This window comes from Oncorhynchus mykiss, chromosome 1 (assembly GCF_013265735.2).
Source record: "Oncorhynchus mykiss isolate Arlee chromosome 1, USDA_OmykA_1.1, whole genome shotgun sequence".
NCBI lineage: Eukaryota > Metazoa > Chordata > Actinopteri > Salmoniformes > Salmonidae > Oncorhynchus > Oncorhynchus mykiss.
Genome location: NC_048565.1, coordinates 19,510,957 through 19,528,934, shown reverse-complemented (window position 1 = coordinate 19,528,934; position 17,978 = coordinate 19,510,957). Strand labels below are relative to the sequence as shown.

The window sequence follows — 17,978 nt, the reverse complement described above, 5'->3', positions numbered from 1 at the left end:
CTACTTTATTGAGGAAAAATGGACTTACTATGACTATGATGTGGTTGTCCCACCTAGTTATTTTAAGATGAATGAACTAACGAGCTGTAAGTTACTCTGTATAAGAGTGTCTGCTAAATGACTCAAATGTAAATGCTAATGTAATGTAAGCCATCATATGGGGGGTAAAGACATCCTCAGTCACCCATAACCATGTGTCAGGATCCAACAACAGGGGAATACACAAAGAGCCCATATCCTCTTCATGATCCCTTTCCTATAGTAAAATGACCAAATCGCCCTCTAGTGGCCTCATGGGTGAAATGTTATTAATATTTTTCTGAATTTTGTAATTAAACAGAAAGTCCGGTGTTTCTATGTCAAACGGTTTTGTTATATTTCAGTGTTCTGTGAAGTACATAAAGTGTAATATTGGGATGTAAACTCAAAATGTAATACATTTCAACTCTATATCTGACATGGTACAGTTGTCTTAATTTGTTTAAGTCAATAACCATGTGTAAGGTGTATACATTCAAAGTAGATTTGTTTAAGACTAACAAGAAACACTCTGTGTGACCCTGATTTAGCCCACTGCAGTATAAGGTCAAGCCAAGGCAATCTATTTGGCTGAGTTCTTGGATGTAAAATTAGTCATGCATTCAGTGTCCAAATAATTAATAACTCATTTACAAAGTGAATTGGAGACAGATGGAAACATTCAAATGGATAAAAGCAAGAGTCTTAAGGTCAGTAGGTTTAATGATGAATGAGCATCGAACAGAACTACTGATTCCATTCAGTGGAATCCATTTGATTTGATTTAAGACAAAATAAGTGGGTCACATGATGGATTTTTTTGGGGATCCTCTTTACTTGAAAAACAATCCTGTTCGTAGAAAGCAAACAGAAAATCAAACCTTTATTCCCTCTCTCAGTCCATAAGCATATCCACCTCCCAGGGAGTAGGCCTAATATAGAAACACAGATTTCAGACAAATACAATGGAAGCTCTCTAGCCAACTCTGACTCAGGTCTTACTACTACTACTCCTCCCACAGTTCAATACAGCACCCACAGGCCTGCCCTTGGCTGACCATGTCCAGACCCAGCGTACACAACTAGGCCTCAGGCCTAGGGCCTGGAAGAGAAGCTCTACAGAGATAGAGATGGGGGTTACTGTTGGAAAGTGAGGCATAGAGAGAGCTAACAGAGGACAGAGGAAAAGGGCAATTAGGATTTATTTGTGCAGAGTGAGTGCCATTCCATTCTCTCATGGGCTGGATATTTCAGCTCTGCTCTGGGATGGCTGTGGGAGAGACATGGCTTCCTGCTCTGCTCAGGGCCTGGCGGTTAGTCAGCACTCTCCTTTCTATGCCTCTCTTTTGCTTTCTCCCGATCTATCTTTCAGGCATGACTGACACCCCACCCATCCCCCCCCCTCTCTCCCTAGTTAATATGTGCTTAGAGAGGCAGTGGAAGCGGACAGGAAATGTCCATTAAATGAATGATGGATCAACAGCCAGCCAGCTAAAAGTCAATTGAATCCAACGAGACACTGAGCGTTTTCTAAACTGGTGCATAAACTGACCACAAAATGAATCAATGTGGATAATACATCATCCCCTAACTTCTTTATGGGGTTGTATGGACATCAGATCAACTGCCAGACAGTTTGAAAGAAACAAGGCCTGAAAAAACAGATACAGTTATGAGGCAATTGTCTGGAGAAAGCCTCCACACATAAACAAACATCAATTCTATTCATGAGCGCAGGTCAGTTAGGTATGCATGTCTGTATGTGGCTATGAAACCCGTTCTGATACAACCAGGCAGGCAGTTAGCAATAGAGCTACAATAGCTACCTGAACAGTTGAATGGCTGTTGTGTTGACAAAATAATCAGCAGCATAGAAATATTTTTACTAGCGGATTTACCACTAAAACAATGAGCGATAGCCATTATAAACTAGTGCCTCAACTCTATCTAACATCAGACATTGATTATCATGTGGGGAATTCTCCCCCAGACAATTCTCTGTGTGTTTTAAAGCTTGCTTGTCCATCTACAGATGTAGGATCTTAATTTGATCACCCTGTTGCAGGATAACTTTTCTGCAATGCAGGACATTTAAAAGTTCTAGTGTATTTGAGGTTTTAAAAGGATTCAGACAGAAATCTGCATAATAATTTACATTTCCTATTGCTGCAGGATTATTTTCCTGCTATAGCAAACTGGCTCAAATAAAGATCCTACATCGTTATATAGTATGTTCCAAAGGTAAATCATTCAGCCATGTCGAGGGAACCAGGCATTCTTCTTCGAGATGCATGATGATGTAAGGTACTTGCATTCAAAAACTGAAGTCTCTCAGAGTTGGTTGGAAAAGCATTTTGTTGTTAGTTAGATTATTTACTGTGTAGCTGAACGATGGACCAGGCCCATACCATATGGATGGTCGTTAAAGAATACTCTGGAGACCTGAAAAGTACCACAAAGATGTATATAGCTAATTACCAACTATCTGTCATAACAACTTACAGTCACACCCTATACAGTACATGAGCACATTCCTGTTATTTAGACGAAAATGTAAAGACCCTATTTGAGAGAAAGGAAATGGAGTCGGTTTAAAGGGGAAAATGGTAGAAAACGGACAGGAAACCAATCCACACTACATCCTGACCTTCCTCCCTCCCCTCTTTCTCTCACAGTCAGTTCAGGGTCAGAGGAGAGTGCTTTCTCTTTCTCTCTCTTTCCCTCTCCCTTTCTCTCCCTCCCTCCCTCCCTCCATCTCTCTCCTTTTCCCTAGCCACGCCCTTCCATAGTCAAATAGCATTCTCTGGCTGCATGAGACACACACCTTATATGGTAAAACATACTCGAGAGAATGTTTGTGGTGCAGTGCCAAGAAGATGTTAGAGAGCGCGCACACACACACACACACACACACACACACACACACACACACACACACACAATGGCGCACAGACACACACACAAAGAGAGACATAGGAAAAAAATGCTAAAATGAAACCATCTGTGACAACTAGATTCAGGAAAAGGAAAGACACCAAGCTAAGGAGGTGCTCTGTTAGTGCTTCCTCTCTCACATATAAATAAGAGGATCCAATTATGAATGGAAGATAGAAAATGTCTAGTGAGAAACTCAGACTAAAGTTATGCTAATGGGATGTCTATTATTATGTCATGGCATTAAATACATCAACAATAGTGTATAGAATGAAAAGCGTATCAGTAGCGAAAAATGTAGGATCTTTATTATTGTGTGGATAATAATTAATGGACATTTTTGTTGGGGTCGATTCCTTTTTTCGGAAGGGAAAATCAGATCTGAAATTTCAACGTGTAAATTACAAACTTCAGAAGCCTTTTAACTCCTAGCCATTAGCTTCTATATATCTGCTGTACCAGCCGACTGTGTTCTGTTGTATTGAGGCCGTTTGAGTCTAGCTGGCAGCTGATGACACAACGAAGCCCCACTGACACTAATAACCCACTGCCACAGCATCCTTATCAAGCGCCAGCAGCTCACTACAATACGCTTGATATTCCACCAGCATCTGGAGCACTAACTCGCTGAATCGCTCACTTTGTCCCCTGCTCTGGACAAAGTTCTATCTCCCTCCCTGTGGCCACGCGACCAGCTTTCTTTACGCTTTGGAGACTTTATATCAATACCAGAGCCTTTTCATTGGCTGTGATTATGTAAATGCTGAGCCAAAGATGACAGGGATATACCATTTAGCGTGTCATTTTTTATCCAAAGGGACGTACAACAGTGACTGAATACATTTTCGTATTGATGGCCCCAGCGGGAATCGAACCCAAGACCCTGGCGTGAACTGAGTTACAAAGAACGAAGGTGGTGAGAGTGAGACATGCATTCATTAGAAAACACATGCCTGTTGTCACTCTCATCCTGAAGAGTCATAAGCATTGAGACGGAGCGAGGGCGACTGCACGTCAGGAATCTAATTATTGCTTCATTTGAGGACAGTGGGGTAATGAAGAGCATAAGGATTGGGTTTCTATGGAAGTGTTCCAGGCTGGAGCTGTGTTATAGTGCTGGTCCAGTCCTGTTGTGATCCCATCTGTTAACAGAGACTTGACATACAAAGACAGCCTCATATAACTAGGCATTTCAGGAGGAGATATGTAAAGGCAGGATATTAAACACCAGCCACGTGCTTCTAATGCAGTGCGACAAGCCTTTTCAATGCAAATAGTACGCTAAATGAACAGTGTGGTCAACTCCATCGTATTTCAGCCACATTCAGACCCTGTCCTGTTCCTCATCCTGACTTAAGCCAGCTTCAGAGTAGGGATGGCTCACTGATTTGTTAATGGGTCTGAGAACATGTGCAAAACAAAAGCCCTGTGCTTCAGCAGGGTCTCAGTTGCTAGCCAACACCAGGAAGTAGTGCCGGTATGCAAATAAGAAAGTGAAAGCTCAATTGGGTCTTAGACCAGAGAGTTAAGTACCAGCAGGTAAAGTAAACATTCTGCCTGTGAAACTATTTACTGGTTTATATATTATGCTGGTCTAAAGCAGTGGACAAGCTTAGGTCTGTCACTATGCGTGGCAGTAGGATCCCTGGTCAACACTGTAAGTACAAGCCAACATCCACTCCCTCAAATACTGTACTTTCAAGTTCCAAGGGAGTGCCCTGTGCCCAATGAATGCCAAAATGTATTACTGTTAAACTTAAATTTGAATAGTCGTGATACTCCCATGGAGAAAGTCCAAAGTTAGATATTTTTTTTCTTCTTCAGTGGAACCAGGAAGTAATTCTTTCCGTAGCATGCAATGCATCATGGTGCTATTTGTGGCAGGAAACCACTGCCTAATTACCAGACAGGCCAGTCAACAAATCTAGACCGATTTGGCATTCACTACTGTATATTTACATGGCTGTCAAAAGCATACAGATCTAAGCAAACAAATGTTATTTAAAACTTGGTGAGAGGGATAGACTGCCCAGCTAGCACATTTGGTTCCTTGGAAGTTGTGGGAACGTCCGTTTTCGGTTTCCCATTGGTTCAGGGAACGAAGCCATAAGTATCCTGACCAGTAAAACTGAACGTTCTCTGAACGTTACTAAAGTTGTCATGTCAATGGTCTTAACGTTCTGAGAACGGAATGTATGTTTGTTCTCTGAATGTTATTAAAGTTCTCTTGTGGTTTTTATGTAAAGTTTTCTTAACGTTCTCGGAACAATTTGAGAACATTACTTTAAATACAACCATGAGAACACCTGTAGGAAACGTTTTGCTGAAGTACGGAAATTCCGACAGACGAACGTTGTTTCTTAAGGGTCTAGAACATTACCAAAATTTAAATGAAATGTAACCATATTTGAACTTTTAGGAAACGTCCTGTTAAAGTAATGAAATACCAAGAAAATATATTTTTTTGTCAAGTTCCTTAAATGTGCTAAGAATGTTCCAAAGCCATGTAACTATCCTGCACCATTCCTAGAAAGTTATGTTAAGATTTTATGCTAAATAACCATAGGACAACCACGCTCATATGGTTCTCAGGATGTTATGCGCTAGCTGGGTGTGGTCTGCTCTTTACACTTTTATAATAAGTGATTATAAATATCACATTATTCTATAGAAGTCTTTTGATAAGAAATGTTTGCAGCACCAAAGTCAGTAGCCAACTTCATATAGCAACTGGGTTCTCTTTTAGACCCCCCAGATAATCAGGATGTGTCTGTATCACAGAGTCCAGGCCTGGGAGAAATGTCCAGCATCTGCTTATCTTCCTGCTGATGTGGGCTGAAGCTGCGGCACAGGAAGTGTCGGAGTGGAGCCGACAGGCAGTATCCTGGGCCTGTTCCTCAGGGGCAGGGAGTAGAGAGAAGCTGCGTCTAACCACTGATACTGGGTCAGATACTGTTTCATCCCCCTAATGGTTAAGCCTAGGACTGGGGGTAGGGTCATCTGATCCTAGCTCTGTGGTTTGGAGGACTATGGTCTATATCGAGCCAGAGGCAGTCCCTCCAGGAAGGGTCTGGGAGTGAAGCTAGCTCCGCTTGGGATAGATATCATCCCTCTCCTCTACATACAGTGCCTTGCGAAAGTATTCGGCCCCCTTGAACTTTGCGACCTTTTGCCACATTTCAGGCTTCAAACATAAAGATATAAAACTGTATTTTTTTGTGAAGAATCAACAACAAGTGGGACACAATCATGAAGTGGAACGGCATTTATTGGATATTTCAAACTTTTTTAACAAATCAAAAACTGAAAAATTGGGCGTGCAAAATTATTCAGCCCCTTTACTTTCAGTGCAGCAAACTCTCTCCAGAAGTTCAGTGAGGATCTCTGCTCCCAAGCTTTAAACATCCCAAGGAGCACTGTGCAAGCGATAATATTGAAATGGAAGGAGTATCAGACCACTGCAAATCTACCAAGACCTGGCCGTCCCTCTAAACTTTCAGCTCATACAAGGAGAAGACTGATCAGAGATGCAGCCAAGAGGCTTTGAGGCTGAGAAGACTGTAAGGTCTGAGTCTGTGACTGAAGAAACTGAATGTAATAGCAGCCAGGTTGCAGACTTGGGGTCAATTCAGGGGATGAAATGAAAATGCATCCCCCACCATGCCTGGTTCTTAAGCTTCTCACAGACCCACTATGGCCTCCCTGCTGTCCAATCATGAGTCAGTACTCATGTCCAATGAGCCCTAAGGTTCTGTCTCTTCTATATGCATCACCATATGTCAATGAAAGCTGCCTCTCTACAAGGCCTATATCTGACAACAACTACCAAGAAGCCATTCGCACACATTTACATCCTGGGCCTCTCGTGGAGGACAATGCTATCCAAACATCCATTTCACATCCCTCTTTCTTTTGCTTCCTTTGATGGATTGCACTGAAATGAAGGGGAAACCCCTCCTTTAGCCAGATCCTCTCATTACCTCACCTCTTGCTGCCTTCCCAATCAAGACCTGACAGCTCAATCTCTCTACTCTCATTAGGCCTCCCACAAGTAGCCATTTAATGTTTCTATTGCAAATATGTTTGGATGATTCAGACATATTTCAAAAGCAACAGCATTTGAAATACTTTTGAACCATACAGCTATTTTACAAGAAACGTAAGTTTGTGCTGGCCCTCCAGATTTACCAATTTTCTATACTAACATCTTGTTCCAGCATTAGACTCATACAAACCTAAATTGGGCCTTATTATTAAGCCTAGCCTAGTTACAGCGTACTCCTTTATAATGAAAAGGAAATGTCCAAAGAGAGAAAAGGACCATATATTTAGGTCTTGAAAATATGTCAATAGTGGATTGTCTAAAACAAAGATGGATGATTCCTACTGTAGCACACATCTGATGATTAATGTGTACGCGCTAGGACCTTTAGCAATTCAGCCTTTTTTGGAGACTTTTTGTGTCTTCATTACCGGCAGATCAATTCATTAACGTGTATCTTCCACACTATTACAGAACGTACCATTATAGCAGACGTGGTCATGAGGAGAAGGACAGATAAGCGACGTTTTTAAAAAGAGTAGACAGAGGAAAAAGATAAGTATTCGATTGTCTCACTTTCTCCCGAAGTTCTCGTTCCCCATCCAGTTCTCTCTGTAAAACCTGGGCTCGGTCTTCTGCATCGTCGGCTTGCTGTTGCAAACACTGGATTTTTCTTTTCACAGCGTCCAAAGAATTCAAACCCGACATTCTCGTACTATTCGTTAAAAAATACTTTTGTTTTCGAAAATTGTAATATTGTGCAAAGGTTGCTTTGGTCTATTCAAACAGGATATAATAATAGTACTCAGTCTTTGGAATGGACCGAAATAGCAGAATATAAATCTTCAAGTGCAGTGCAATAAGAAAAGTTGTATAAGCCAAGACAATAGGTTTTCCAGGTGGTTATTTAGTTCAGACTAAGAGTAACTTTAAAAAAAAGTATTCAAATATATACTTTGGAATGCAATATGTATGAACGCATTAGCGAAGCGTTCCAGTTTTGAATGGCAGAGAATAAATAAATAAAAGGAAGGAAGGAATGATGAGAAAAGTTCCTCCAATACAGAGAAGTGTGATTCAGATGAGGTCACGGTTTCAGGATAGGCGGGGCGTTCCCGTTCTGCGTGATTCTTGCGGGTGTAGGCAAAGGGGACTTTCAATGAACAGCTTCAATGGCAAGAAATCAATCTATTTTGTAGCCTATAAAGAGTGTTATGTACGTTAACAGTTGCCAATGCCATAGTAAATAATGTATGTTCTTCAAATTCAGGGCTTCAATTTAGTCACCAAAGACAGGGAAAACAGGAAATCCAGTCCAGCAAACATGAGGCTAAAATGTGACACTTAAGTGCCTATACATAGCTCTTCTCTCTGGTTTGACATGGAAAATTCATACTTGAACTTTAAGAGATTATTCTGAACAATATTCGTAACAGTTCATTCTAATTATCTATTACAGTGTACAAAAATTCCAGGTTTTATCAACAGTTGTTAAATCAAAGTCTAAAGCATTTGATTTTAGGCTAAATGTTGTGTCGTTTTCGTGTAGCTCTGGCGACTCCTATTTGTATTGGTTACTGTAACTTGGTTGTTGAATACCTCATCAATATGTGTGTGGGTAGCTGTACACAAAACAATTCACATCATTCAGTTGTCTATACTCCAGCAAGCAGATGGAATCAGCAGGTTTTGATGTATGGTGTCTCGGGTGAGTGTCTTGTGGAAATGTGGTCGGTACAGCTTCAGCTCCAGCTCTGTGAATGCCTATGTGAATTCCCCACCGGAAAAGCTTGGATCATTTATTTCATTAGACACCGGAGTGTGGACCTATCTGTTTGCTTTAGCTGCATTCCTGACATTCCAGAACTGCTGCTCTGCCCTGCTGCTCCACAGCCCTTTTCAACCCGTATTCACTACAGCCCATTCTCTTAAGGTTACCATGCCCCACAGACACAAAGGAAATACCACACGCTTCAGGTTGGAGTTCCCCCAAGGCACTGATCTAGGACCAGCTTAACCTCCCTAAAATCCTGATGTTAAATCATTAGCTGGGAAAATTGACCTTAGACCAGTGTCTAGGGGCAACCTCACCATACTGTTCACTTACAATGCCTCACAGACACAGGCTAACATTAGCAATCAGCTGTTGTCTGGCTTATAGGGCAGTTATTCTCTGCCTACTCATCTGATTTCGCTGTGTTAATTCAGATGTGTAATGAGTTGACCGTTGCCTCTAATAAATGACATGTGGCGGAGTGTTCAGGAGCATGTTTTCATGGAAGCCTGGCCTAAATTCCCCAGAGCTGCCATGTCAGTCCTGCCTTCCTGCGCCTGGTCAGCCACTTCCTCTCTCTCTGTCTTTCTCTCTCCCTGTGCAAGACAACAGTGAGTTTCTCTGGGATATCCGGAATCCCAAACAATACGGTCTCCTTGTTGAAGTTGGGGCACACACGGCTCAGATAATCTGACTTTGTTGTTTTATCTACAAACCGCTATCACTTACGTTAGAGAATTTTAAAAAGTGTTACAGGAACTGTATTGTTACTGCTAATTGTTTTCTTGCATAGATTGTTTATTGTATAAATATTGGTGCTCATTCTTTCTGTCTGCTTGCAGATCTCAGACACCAGGCCTACTGTGTTTGGGAAAATGAAAAAGTGGGTCTGGTATGAGAGATAATATCTCATAATGACAGCAGGATAACATCATTCTAGCCACAGGCAAAACAGACACTGCCTTTCTTTGACGAACAGTCGTTCAGAGAGCACATAACTAATACCAAAAACAGCCTTTCCTCTTAGGAAAAGTTGCTGAATTTCTACATTTTAATAGATCATCTTATTAGATAATCAGATTGTGGATATTGAAAAACAACAATATGGGCTTATTCATACTCAACCTCAAAAATATGACGAGCACACACTTGATCCTCTTTGAAATGAAGCCTAAGCCTGTATTTAAATGTAACCTTTATTTGACTAGGCAAGTCAGTTAAGAACAAATTCTTATTTACAATGACGGCCTACCAGGGAACAGTGGGTTAACTGCCTTGTTCAAGGGCAGAACAACAGATTTTTACATTGTCAGCTCAGTGATTTGATCCAGCAACCTTTCAGTTACTGGCCCAACACTCTAACCACTAGGCTACCTGCTTGTAAGTACAGTCAAAGCAGGTGTAGAGGGATACCCCCTTTATAGCAGCCACCCAGCCATACATACAGTATCTACTATCCAGAGTTTACCAGCATTCCTGTATGTTAACCAGTGCTGTTGTGTTTAGGCGGAACATAGTGGCTGAGTGTGTATGGGGAGTTGGTGAGCTCATCTTTCAAGACTAGGCGCCCAGAATGATATACACATTATGATCTCCACACAGACAGGCCTGATCAAAGCACACTCACAGCTGGCGCTGGGGCAACGGACCAGCCATATAACTAGTAACTAAGTAGAATGGATATCACCATTCAAAACAATGGCATGTGGTGGGTAGCCAAGAACATTGCTGACCAAATTTGGTGTAGGCCTCTTAACACAAAGGCCCAGGTCCCAACCAATGATGTATATAAACCATTGATTGCTGATGCTATGCATTGGCCATTAAGAGGCTTTGAAGCCGCCGGTCGGCCATGTTGGCACTCTCCAGTAGGAGCAGTCCTCTATAGAGCCCCACAGTGGAGGGTTCCAATTGTTTTTCCAGCATACATTTTACCCATAGAGGATTTTAGGAACACTAAAATAAGGGCTGTGTTTTGTGTAGGCTTATTATGGCGTGACATTTTGATAACTATGTAAATCTCTCTCAGACTTTTATCAATATATTCGGCTCTTATTTACTCTCAGATTCAAAAATGCTAATTAGCATCAAAGTAGACGTCATGCAAAACTACAAATCCCAGCACGTCATCTCTAGCTGACACCTTTGCTAACAGGTATTGTGTCAATTTAAAACTTGCGCAAGACAGTTCACAGAATTGTACATTTAGAGAAATGTTGCCAATTTATTCATTACTACATTTAGCTAACATTAGATAGTTAATTCAGAGATTCTTACCTTTGCCTCGATTCGTCAGTCTCATTCAGATCATCATAGCGTTTGTACTTCTTTATGATAGCCACATTAGCAGCTATTTGGCTTTTCATTTGTGAGGGGTAAATACAGGCAAATATATTGATAAAAGTCACCTTGTCCTAGAGATTTACACAGCTATTTGGCTTTTCATTTGTGAGGGGTAAATACAGGCAAATATATTGATAAAAGTCACCTTGTCCTAGAGATTTACACAGCTATTTGTATTTTTTAAATTTAACTAGGCAAGTCAGTTAAGAACAAATTCTTATTTACAATGACAGCCTACCCCAGCCAAACCCAAAACCGGGCAACGCTGGGCCAATTGACTCCCAATCACAGCCGGTTGTGATACAGCCTGGAATCAAACCAGAGTCTGTAGTGATGCCTCTAGCACTGAGACGCAGTGCCTTAGACCGCTGCGCCACTCGGGAGCCCAAATCAAAATGTCACACCATGGTAAGCCTATACAAAACAAAGACCTAATTTGAAGTGTTTCTAAAATCCCTTAACGGCAAAATGATTGGTGGAAAAAACAATTGGAGCCATTTCTCTGTTTGACTTTAAGTTGTATGGTTATTATGCCACATACTGTGGTACTCTATGGGAATGAATAAAATTGTGCAGTATTTCAATCAAATGTTTCAAGGACAAAATGACATCTATTTAAGTATTTTTGTTGTATTGGAGACAGTAGCATTAGTAATCTAAACATTTTTTACTTTTAAGAACCTTTTTGCTCACATAATATAATTTAAAAGGATACAAAATGGTGTGTGTAATATAATAGATGCATAAACAAATGTAGACATTAATACATTCATTTCTATAACTTCCAAAATATTTTTTACAACGGTGGTGGAAGAGTGCCAAGATGGAAACATGGTGGTTTCAGCACATCGCCCCCTATCAGTCATCTAGTGTATATATAAATCATCCCAACAGGTGGGAACCATTCCAATAATGCTTAATATTGTAAAGGAGCTGATCGCAGACTACAGGAAACGGAGGGGCGAGCACGCCCCCATCCACATCGATCGGGCTGTAGTGGAGCGGGTCGATAGCGTTGAGTTCCTCGGTGTCCACATCCCTAACAAATTAACATGGTCCACACACACCAACACAGTTATGTAGACGGCACGATAGCACCTCTTCACCTTCAGGAGGCTGAAATGATTTGGCATGAGCCCTCAAGTTCTACAGCTGCACCATTGAGAGCATCTTGACTGGCTGCATCACCTCTTGGTACGGCAACTGCAAGGCCATACAGAGGGTGGTGAGTACGGCCCAATACATCATGGGGGGCTGAGCTCCCTGCCATCCAGGACCCTTATACCTGATGGTGTCAGAGAAAGGCCCCAAAAATTGTCCGAATCCAGCCACCCAAGACAGGCTGTTCTCTGCTACCGCACGTCAAGTGGCACCAGTACTGCAAAGTCTGGAACCAACAGGAGCCTGAACAGCTTCTACCCCCAAGCCATAAGACTGCTAAACACTGAGCAAATGTTATGTCTTGTGAGCTAAATGTGTTTTTAAACTTCCAGCGAGTGTTTACAGTGAACACTGAGGATGTACCCTTGCAGTTTTAGACAGTAGCCAATTGGCTATTCTGGCTATTTGAGCAACAAAACCACAAAACCAATGCAGCAAATCCCATAACATTTTTATGTGGAATTATCTTTTGATTTCTATGATATACAGTGCATTTGGGAAGTATTCAGACCCCTTTACTTTCTCCACATTTTGTTACGTTACAGCCTTATTCTAAAATGGATTACATAAATATTGTTCCTCCTCAATCTACACACAATATCTCATAATGCCGAAGCGAAAACAGGTTTTTAGAAATATTTACAAATCAGGCATCTATGGTCGAATTGCTGCAAAGAAACAACTACTAAAGTACACCAATAAGAAGAGGAGACTTGCTTGGGCCAAGAAACACGAGCAATGGACATTAGACCGGTGTAAATGTGTCCTTTGGTCTGGAGTCCAAATGAGATATTTTTGGTTCCAACCGCCATGTCTTTGTGAGACGCGGTGTGGATGAACAGATGATCTCTGCATGTGTATTTCCCATCGTAAAGCATGGAGGAGGTGTTATGGTGTGGGGGTGATTTGCTGGTGACAGTGTCTGTGATTTATTTAGTATTCAAGGAACACTTAACCAGCATGACTACCACAGCATTCTGCAGCAATACACCATCCCATCTGGTTTGTGCTTAGTGGGACTATCATTTGTTTTTCAACAGGACAATGACCCAACACACCTCCAGGCTGTGTAAGGGCTATTTTACCAAGAAGGAGAGTGATGGAGTGCTGCGTCAGATGACCTGGCCACCACAATCTCCCAACCTCAAACAAATTGAGATGGTTTGGGATGAGTCGGACCGCAGGGTGAAGGAAAAGCAGCCAGCAAGTGCTCAGCATGTGTGGGAACTCCTTCAAGACTGTTGGAAAAGCATTCCAGGTGAAGCTGGTTGAGAGAATGCCAAGAGTGTACAAAGCTGTCATCAAGGTAAAGGGTGGCTATTTGAAGAATCTCAAATACTTTTTTGGTTAATACATGATTCCATATGTGTTATTTCAAAAGTTTTGATGTCTTCACTATTATTCTACAATGTAGAAAATAGTAAAAATAAAGAAAAACCCTTGAATGAGTAGGTGTTCTAAAACGTTTGACTGGTAGTATACTTAACCCACGCGCCCAACCTCCTCCTAGTCCCCTTCCTCCAATCACCACCCAGTGGGTGTGTGATAGGGGCTCTACCCGTGCCCACTCACGTCTGCGGCGGCCTTCTCAGACTGTTCCAGTTTCTCCTGGGCGTCTTTGAGGGCCTCAGAGTATTTGTCCAGCTCGTCTTCAGTCCCCTTCAGGTTATTCTGCAGACTCAGCAGCTCGTCTTCCAGCTAGAGCAGGACAGATGTTTGTTAGTTAATAGTACACACAGTTAGCTCTCTCTCTCTCTCACTCACTCACCCACCCACTCACACACACACACACACACACACACACACACACACACACACACACACACACACACACACACACACACACACACATATTAGCTCTCCTGCATGCACACACTCACAAACATTGATGTCTTTTCTTCTTTCAGTATATTAGCCTACTCATCTTGCTTTCTTATATTTCTATTATGATAACTCTTATTATATCACCATTTTATCAAGGTTAACGTAAGGTTTTTAGTATCAAGTTTCCATCATATGTTGCCGTTCTTGTTTATCTTCTTTAATTCATTAATAAAATGTGAGATTGTGTTTCCAAATTTCTACAAGAAAATATGTTGGTATGGGTAGGAATGTTTATGCTTTGTTCAGTTCTGTCCTTCAGTTACACATCTAGCTGTATCTGTATTGTCTGCTTCCAACTCACACCCTCAAACATGTAAATCCCCTGAATGCAGCTCACTTTCCAGTCCATTTTCCAGCTCACACTCTCAAACACCTAGATCCCCTGAACACAGCTCACTTTCCAGCCCACTTTCCAGCTCACACTCTCAAACACCTAGATCCCCTGAACGCAGCTCACTCTCCAGATTCCAATCACCTGAATTCTAATCACCTGTTCACATACCTGTATGTCATTATCACACACTATTTAGGTCAGTTCTTTGCAGTCCATCCCTGTGAGGTATTGTTTGGTTTGTGATATGTCTTTCCCACGATTGAGAGTTTTTGCCTGCCTCACTAACGGCGCCTTTTGCCCATTCCCTGCCTGTACTTTAGCCAACTGCTACAGGAACACAATTGCTATGGTAAGGCTGAGAAGAGTGCCTTTCACGTTACCACAGTAACCTTCCTAGGGTTCGTGCTGACACCAGGAGGGGTCAACATGGACGAAGGCAAAGTCACGGCTGTGCTTAACTGGCCCAAACCTACCACCGTAAAGGAACTACAATGTCTCCTAGGATTCTCCAACTACTACCGGCGGTTCATTCTGGTACTGCAGCAGCACAACCGCTCCTCTCTCAGCTCTCATCAGTCAAAACCCATACCCTCCAATGGACCGACACCGCCCTTACTGCATTTGAGACCTTGAAATGCCTCTTCACCTCTGCAGCCAGATCCTACCCTTCCTTTTGTTCTGGAGGTGGATGCATCGGAGGTCGGCGTGGGAACGGTTCTCTCTCAGCGGGTCGGGACACCTCCCAAATGACTCCCATGTGGCTTCTTTTCCAAGAAACTGTCACCCGCTGAGAGGAACTATGATATTGGGAACCGAGAGCTCCTCGCCATTAAGCTGGCTATTGAAGAGTGGTGCTACTTGTTAGAGGGAGCTCATCACCCATTCCTTGTCCTCACCGCCCACTGCAATTTGGAGTACTTAAGTGCTAATAGGCTCAACCCCAGACAGGCTCCCTGGGCACTCATCTTCAACTTCACCTATCTGCCCAGCAAGAAAAATGTGAAGGCTGATTCCTTATCCCGTCTATTTGACACCCCTTCCTCTAACCCAGCTCCTGAGCCCACCCTGCCACCATCTTGTGTCGTGGGACCCATACAGTGGGAAATCCAAGCAGCCGTCCAGGAGGCCCTATGCCACGACCCAGCATCTCCCGACACTCCTGCAGGCAAGACCTATGTTCCTGCATCAGTCAGACCACAACTAATGCAGTGGTGCCATACCTCGCTGAGTTCTGGCCATCCCGAAATCACCCGGCCCACAGAGCTACTGACACACAAGTTCTGGTGGTCATCCTTAACAGCTGACGTCCGAGATTACGTTCTTTCCTATCCCGTCTGTGCTTGGGCAAAGAGCCCTCGCCAACTACCTACCGGTAAGCTCAAACCTTTTACCTGCACCAAACACACAGATCCCCTGAATGCAGCTCCCTTTCCAGATCCCAATCACCTGAATTCTATTCACATGTTCGCACACTTGTATTTCATTAACACACTATTTAGTTCAGTTCTTTGCACCCCATCACGGAGGTATTGTTTTGTGACACGTATTTCAGAGCACTGTTTTTCCTGGGCTTTACTCCTCCCGTGTGAGTTTTTGCCTGCCTCACTAACAATGCCTTTTGCCTATTCCCTACCTGTACTTTAGCCTATGGATTTATAGGACTGATGTGTCCATCTTGATTTTCAGGGGACCTATTTAGCAGCCCCAATGTTACACCTCTATGACTTGATGGTAAAACATTAAATAAATGAATGCCTATAAAGTTATAACTCTGCAGCTGGATTGATAATCTGCTCAAAGCAACAGTGATGAGAGAAATCTACAATGTGCATGGTAACTTCCCTCAGGGTGTTGACAGTGGATTTAATTTTGTCAGAACAATAAAGCTCTAGCATGCAGAGCCTGCACACACACTGGGGGTTAAGTAGTAATCAGAGTTCCCCTCTGTGCCTTTGGGGCTCTGAAGTGCTGATAATCCCGCTGGATTCCACAGGGCCGATCTCCTATTGTCTAAAAATACAGCTGCTATCCTTGGTTGACTGTTCTCTCAGGCAATGGAGACGCATGTCAGGCACTTGGATGGACTCTTGGCCCTTGGTCTACCAGTGTTCCTCTGCTACAGCTATACCTCTCCGGAGCCCCATCAGGAACCTCCAAACTCGGGGTGAATAGGATCTGGGTCCATCTCTGTGGAATTGTAGGACCCCGACCACCACTGGGTTTATCCTGATTTGGGCTGAGCCTTGTCAACAGACCTTCAAGACGATGCTGCATCCAGCACCTATTTGTCCTTTTTTAAATACATTTTTTTTTCAGTTGGCATCAGTTTAGTCCCAGACTGGGGGATAAAGTAATCTTTGGACTATGTAACTAAAGCCATAATCGGAGGTTATACTCCGTCTTAGCTGTGTTTTATTGCTCTTGTCAAGTTCCAGTGGTACTGTGTGTTGTCCATTGAAGGAGTTGTCATCCGGTCCTCTTTCCCTCCCAAGGCTGCTGTGGGCTGTTGGTAAGGAATCTTTCCTCATAGGTCAACGTCATCTTTCATTTGTTGATTTAACCTAAACACTTCCACTGAGCTGTGCTCTGGTCAACTGCAGACATTACAGGCATATGCACACTGGGTCCACTTTGATTCTTTCATTAACTTTGATTGACTTGGTCTCACATCTTTTATTACAATACATTTGCTAACACTGTCAATCTTTGATTTGGGTCCACACTTTAATCAAACCTATTTGCATTGGATTAATTACACACAATATTCTCCGAAATACATCTGGTATGGAACAAATGTTTAGATTGGCTTACAGAGTGTAGAGCAGTATGAGACATCAGAGCCCGTACATGGTTTGAATTTAAGCATCATCCAACTCGGATATCTCTTGTCATATCCCTTTATGAACATTGCTTTTGATTAAATCCTGCACTTTATCCTTCTGTAGCTAAGTGCCATTTTACTGTGTCAACTGAGTGATGTTTCATAGAGACATGCAGATGGATCTTTCTCAACTCACCTGCTTGCACTTGTCCTCTGCTGCCTTCTTGTCGGTCTCAGCCTGCTCTGCGCGGTCGATGGCGTTCTCCTTGTCCAGCTTCAGCATCTGCATCTTCTTCTTGATGGCCTCCATAGTGTCTGGTTAATGTGCTCACGGAGAAGAGAAATGTAGCTGAGAAAGTTGTTACCCCTGTAGTTTGCGATAGAGCCTGTCCTATGCAGTAATGGAGTGACTACTAGATCCTGAGTCCACAAGTCAGAGGGCTAGAGAAACAGAGGTAGAGGGAGAGCAATGGAGTGAGAGACAAAAGGTTGCAAGCGCAGCACAGAGGGATGCAGACTTGAGCCTAGGGCTGCTGTCAATGCTTTAATCTCTTAACCAAACCTGAGTGTAGTCTCTGATGCTTCCCTCTCCCTTCCTCCCTCCATCCCTCCACGCACCACTCTGCCCCCCTCACCAGACATCCACCCACCCCACCACCCAATCAAA

The 17,978-nt window shown here is 42.7% G+C and overlaps 1 protein-coding gene across 4 annotated transcripts in view; it reads right to left on the bottom strand.

The window, feature by feature from the left end:
- Window positions 1-17,978, bottom strand: part of tpm4a (tropomyosin 4a) — a 25,600-nt gene extending 7,622 nt beyond the window's left edge. For 2 of the 4 annotated variants that reach the window (XM_021580074.2, XM_021580159.2), the window contains exon 1: window positions 7,571-8,092. In XM_021580074.2, the coding sequence (XP_021435749.1) occupies window positions 7,571-7,702 (132 nt within the window). In that variant the 5' untranslated portion in view covers window positions 7,703-8,092. Of the gene's footprint in view, window positions 1-7,570; window positions 8,093-13,844; window positions 13,971-17,507 lie in introns of those variants that run through there. The other 2 variants (XM_021580022.2, XM_021579973.2) reach the window with 2 other exon arrangements.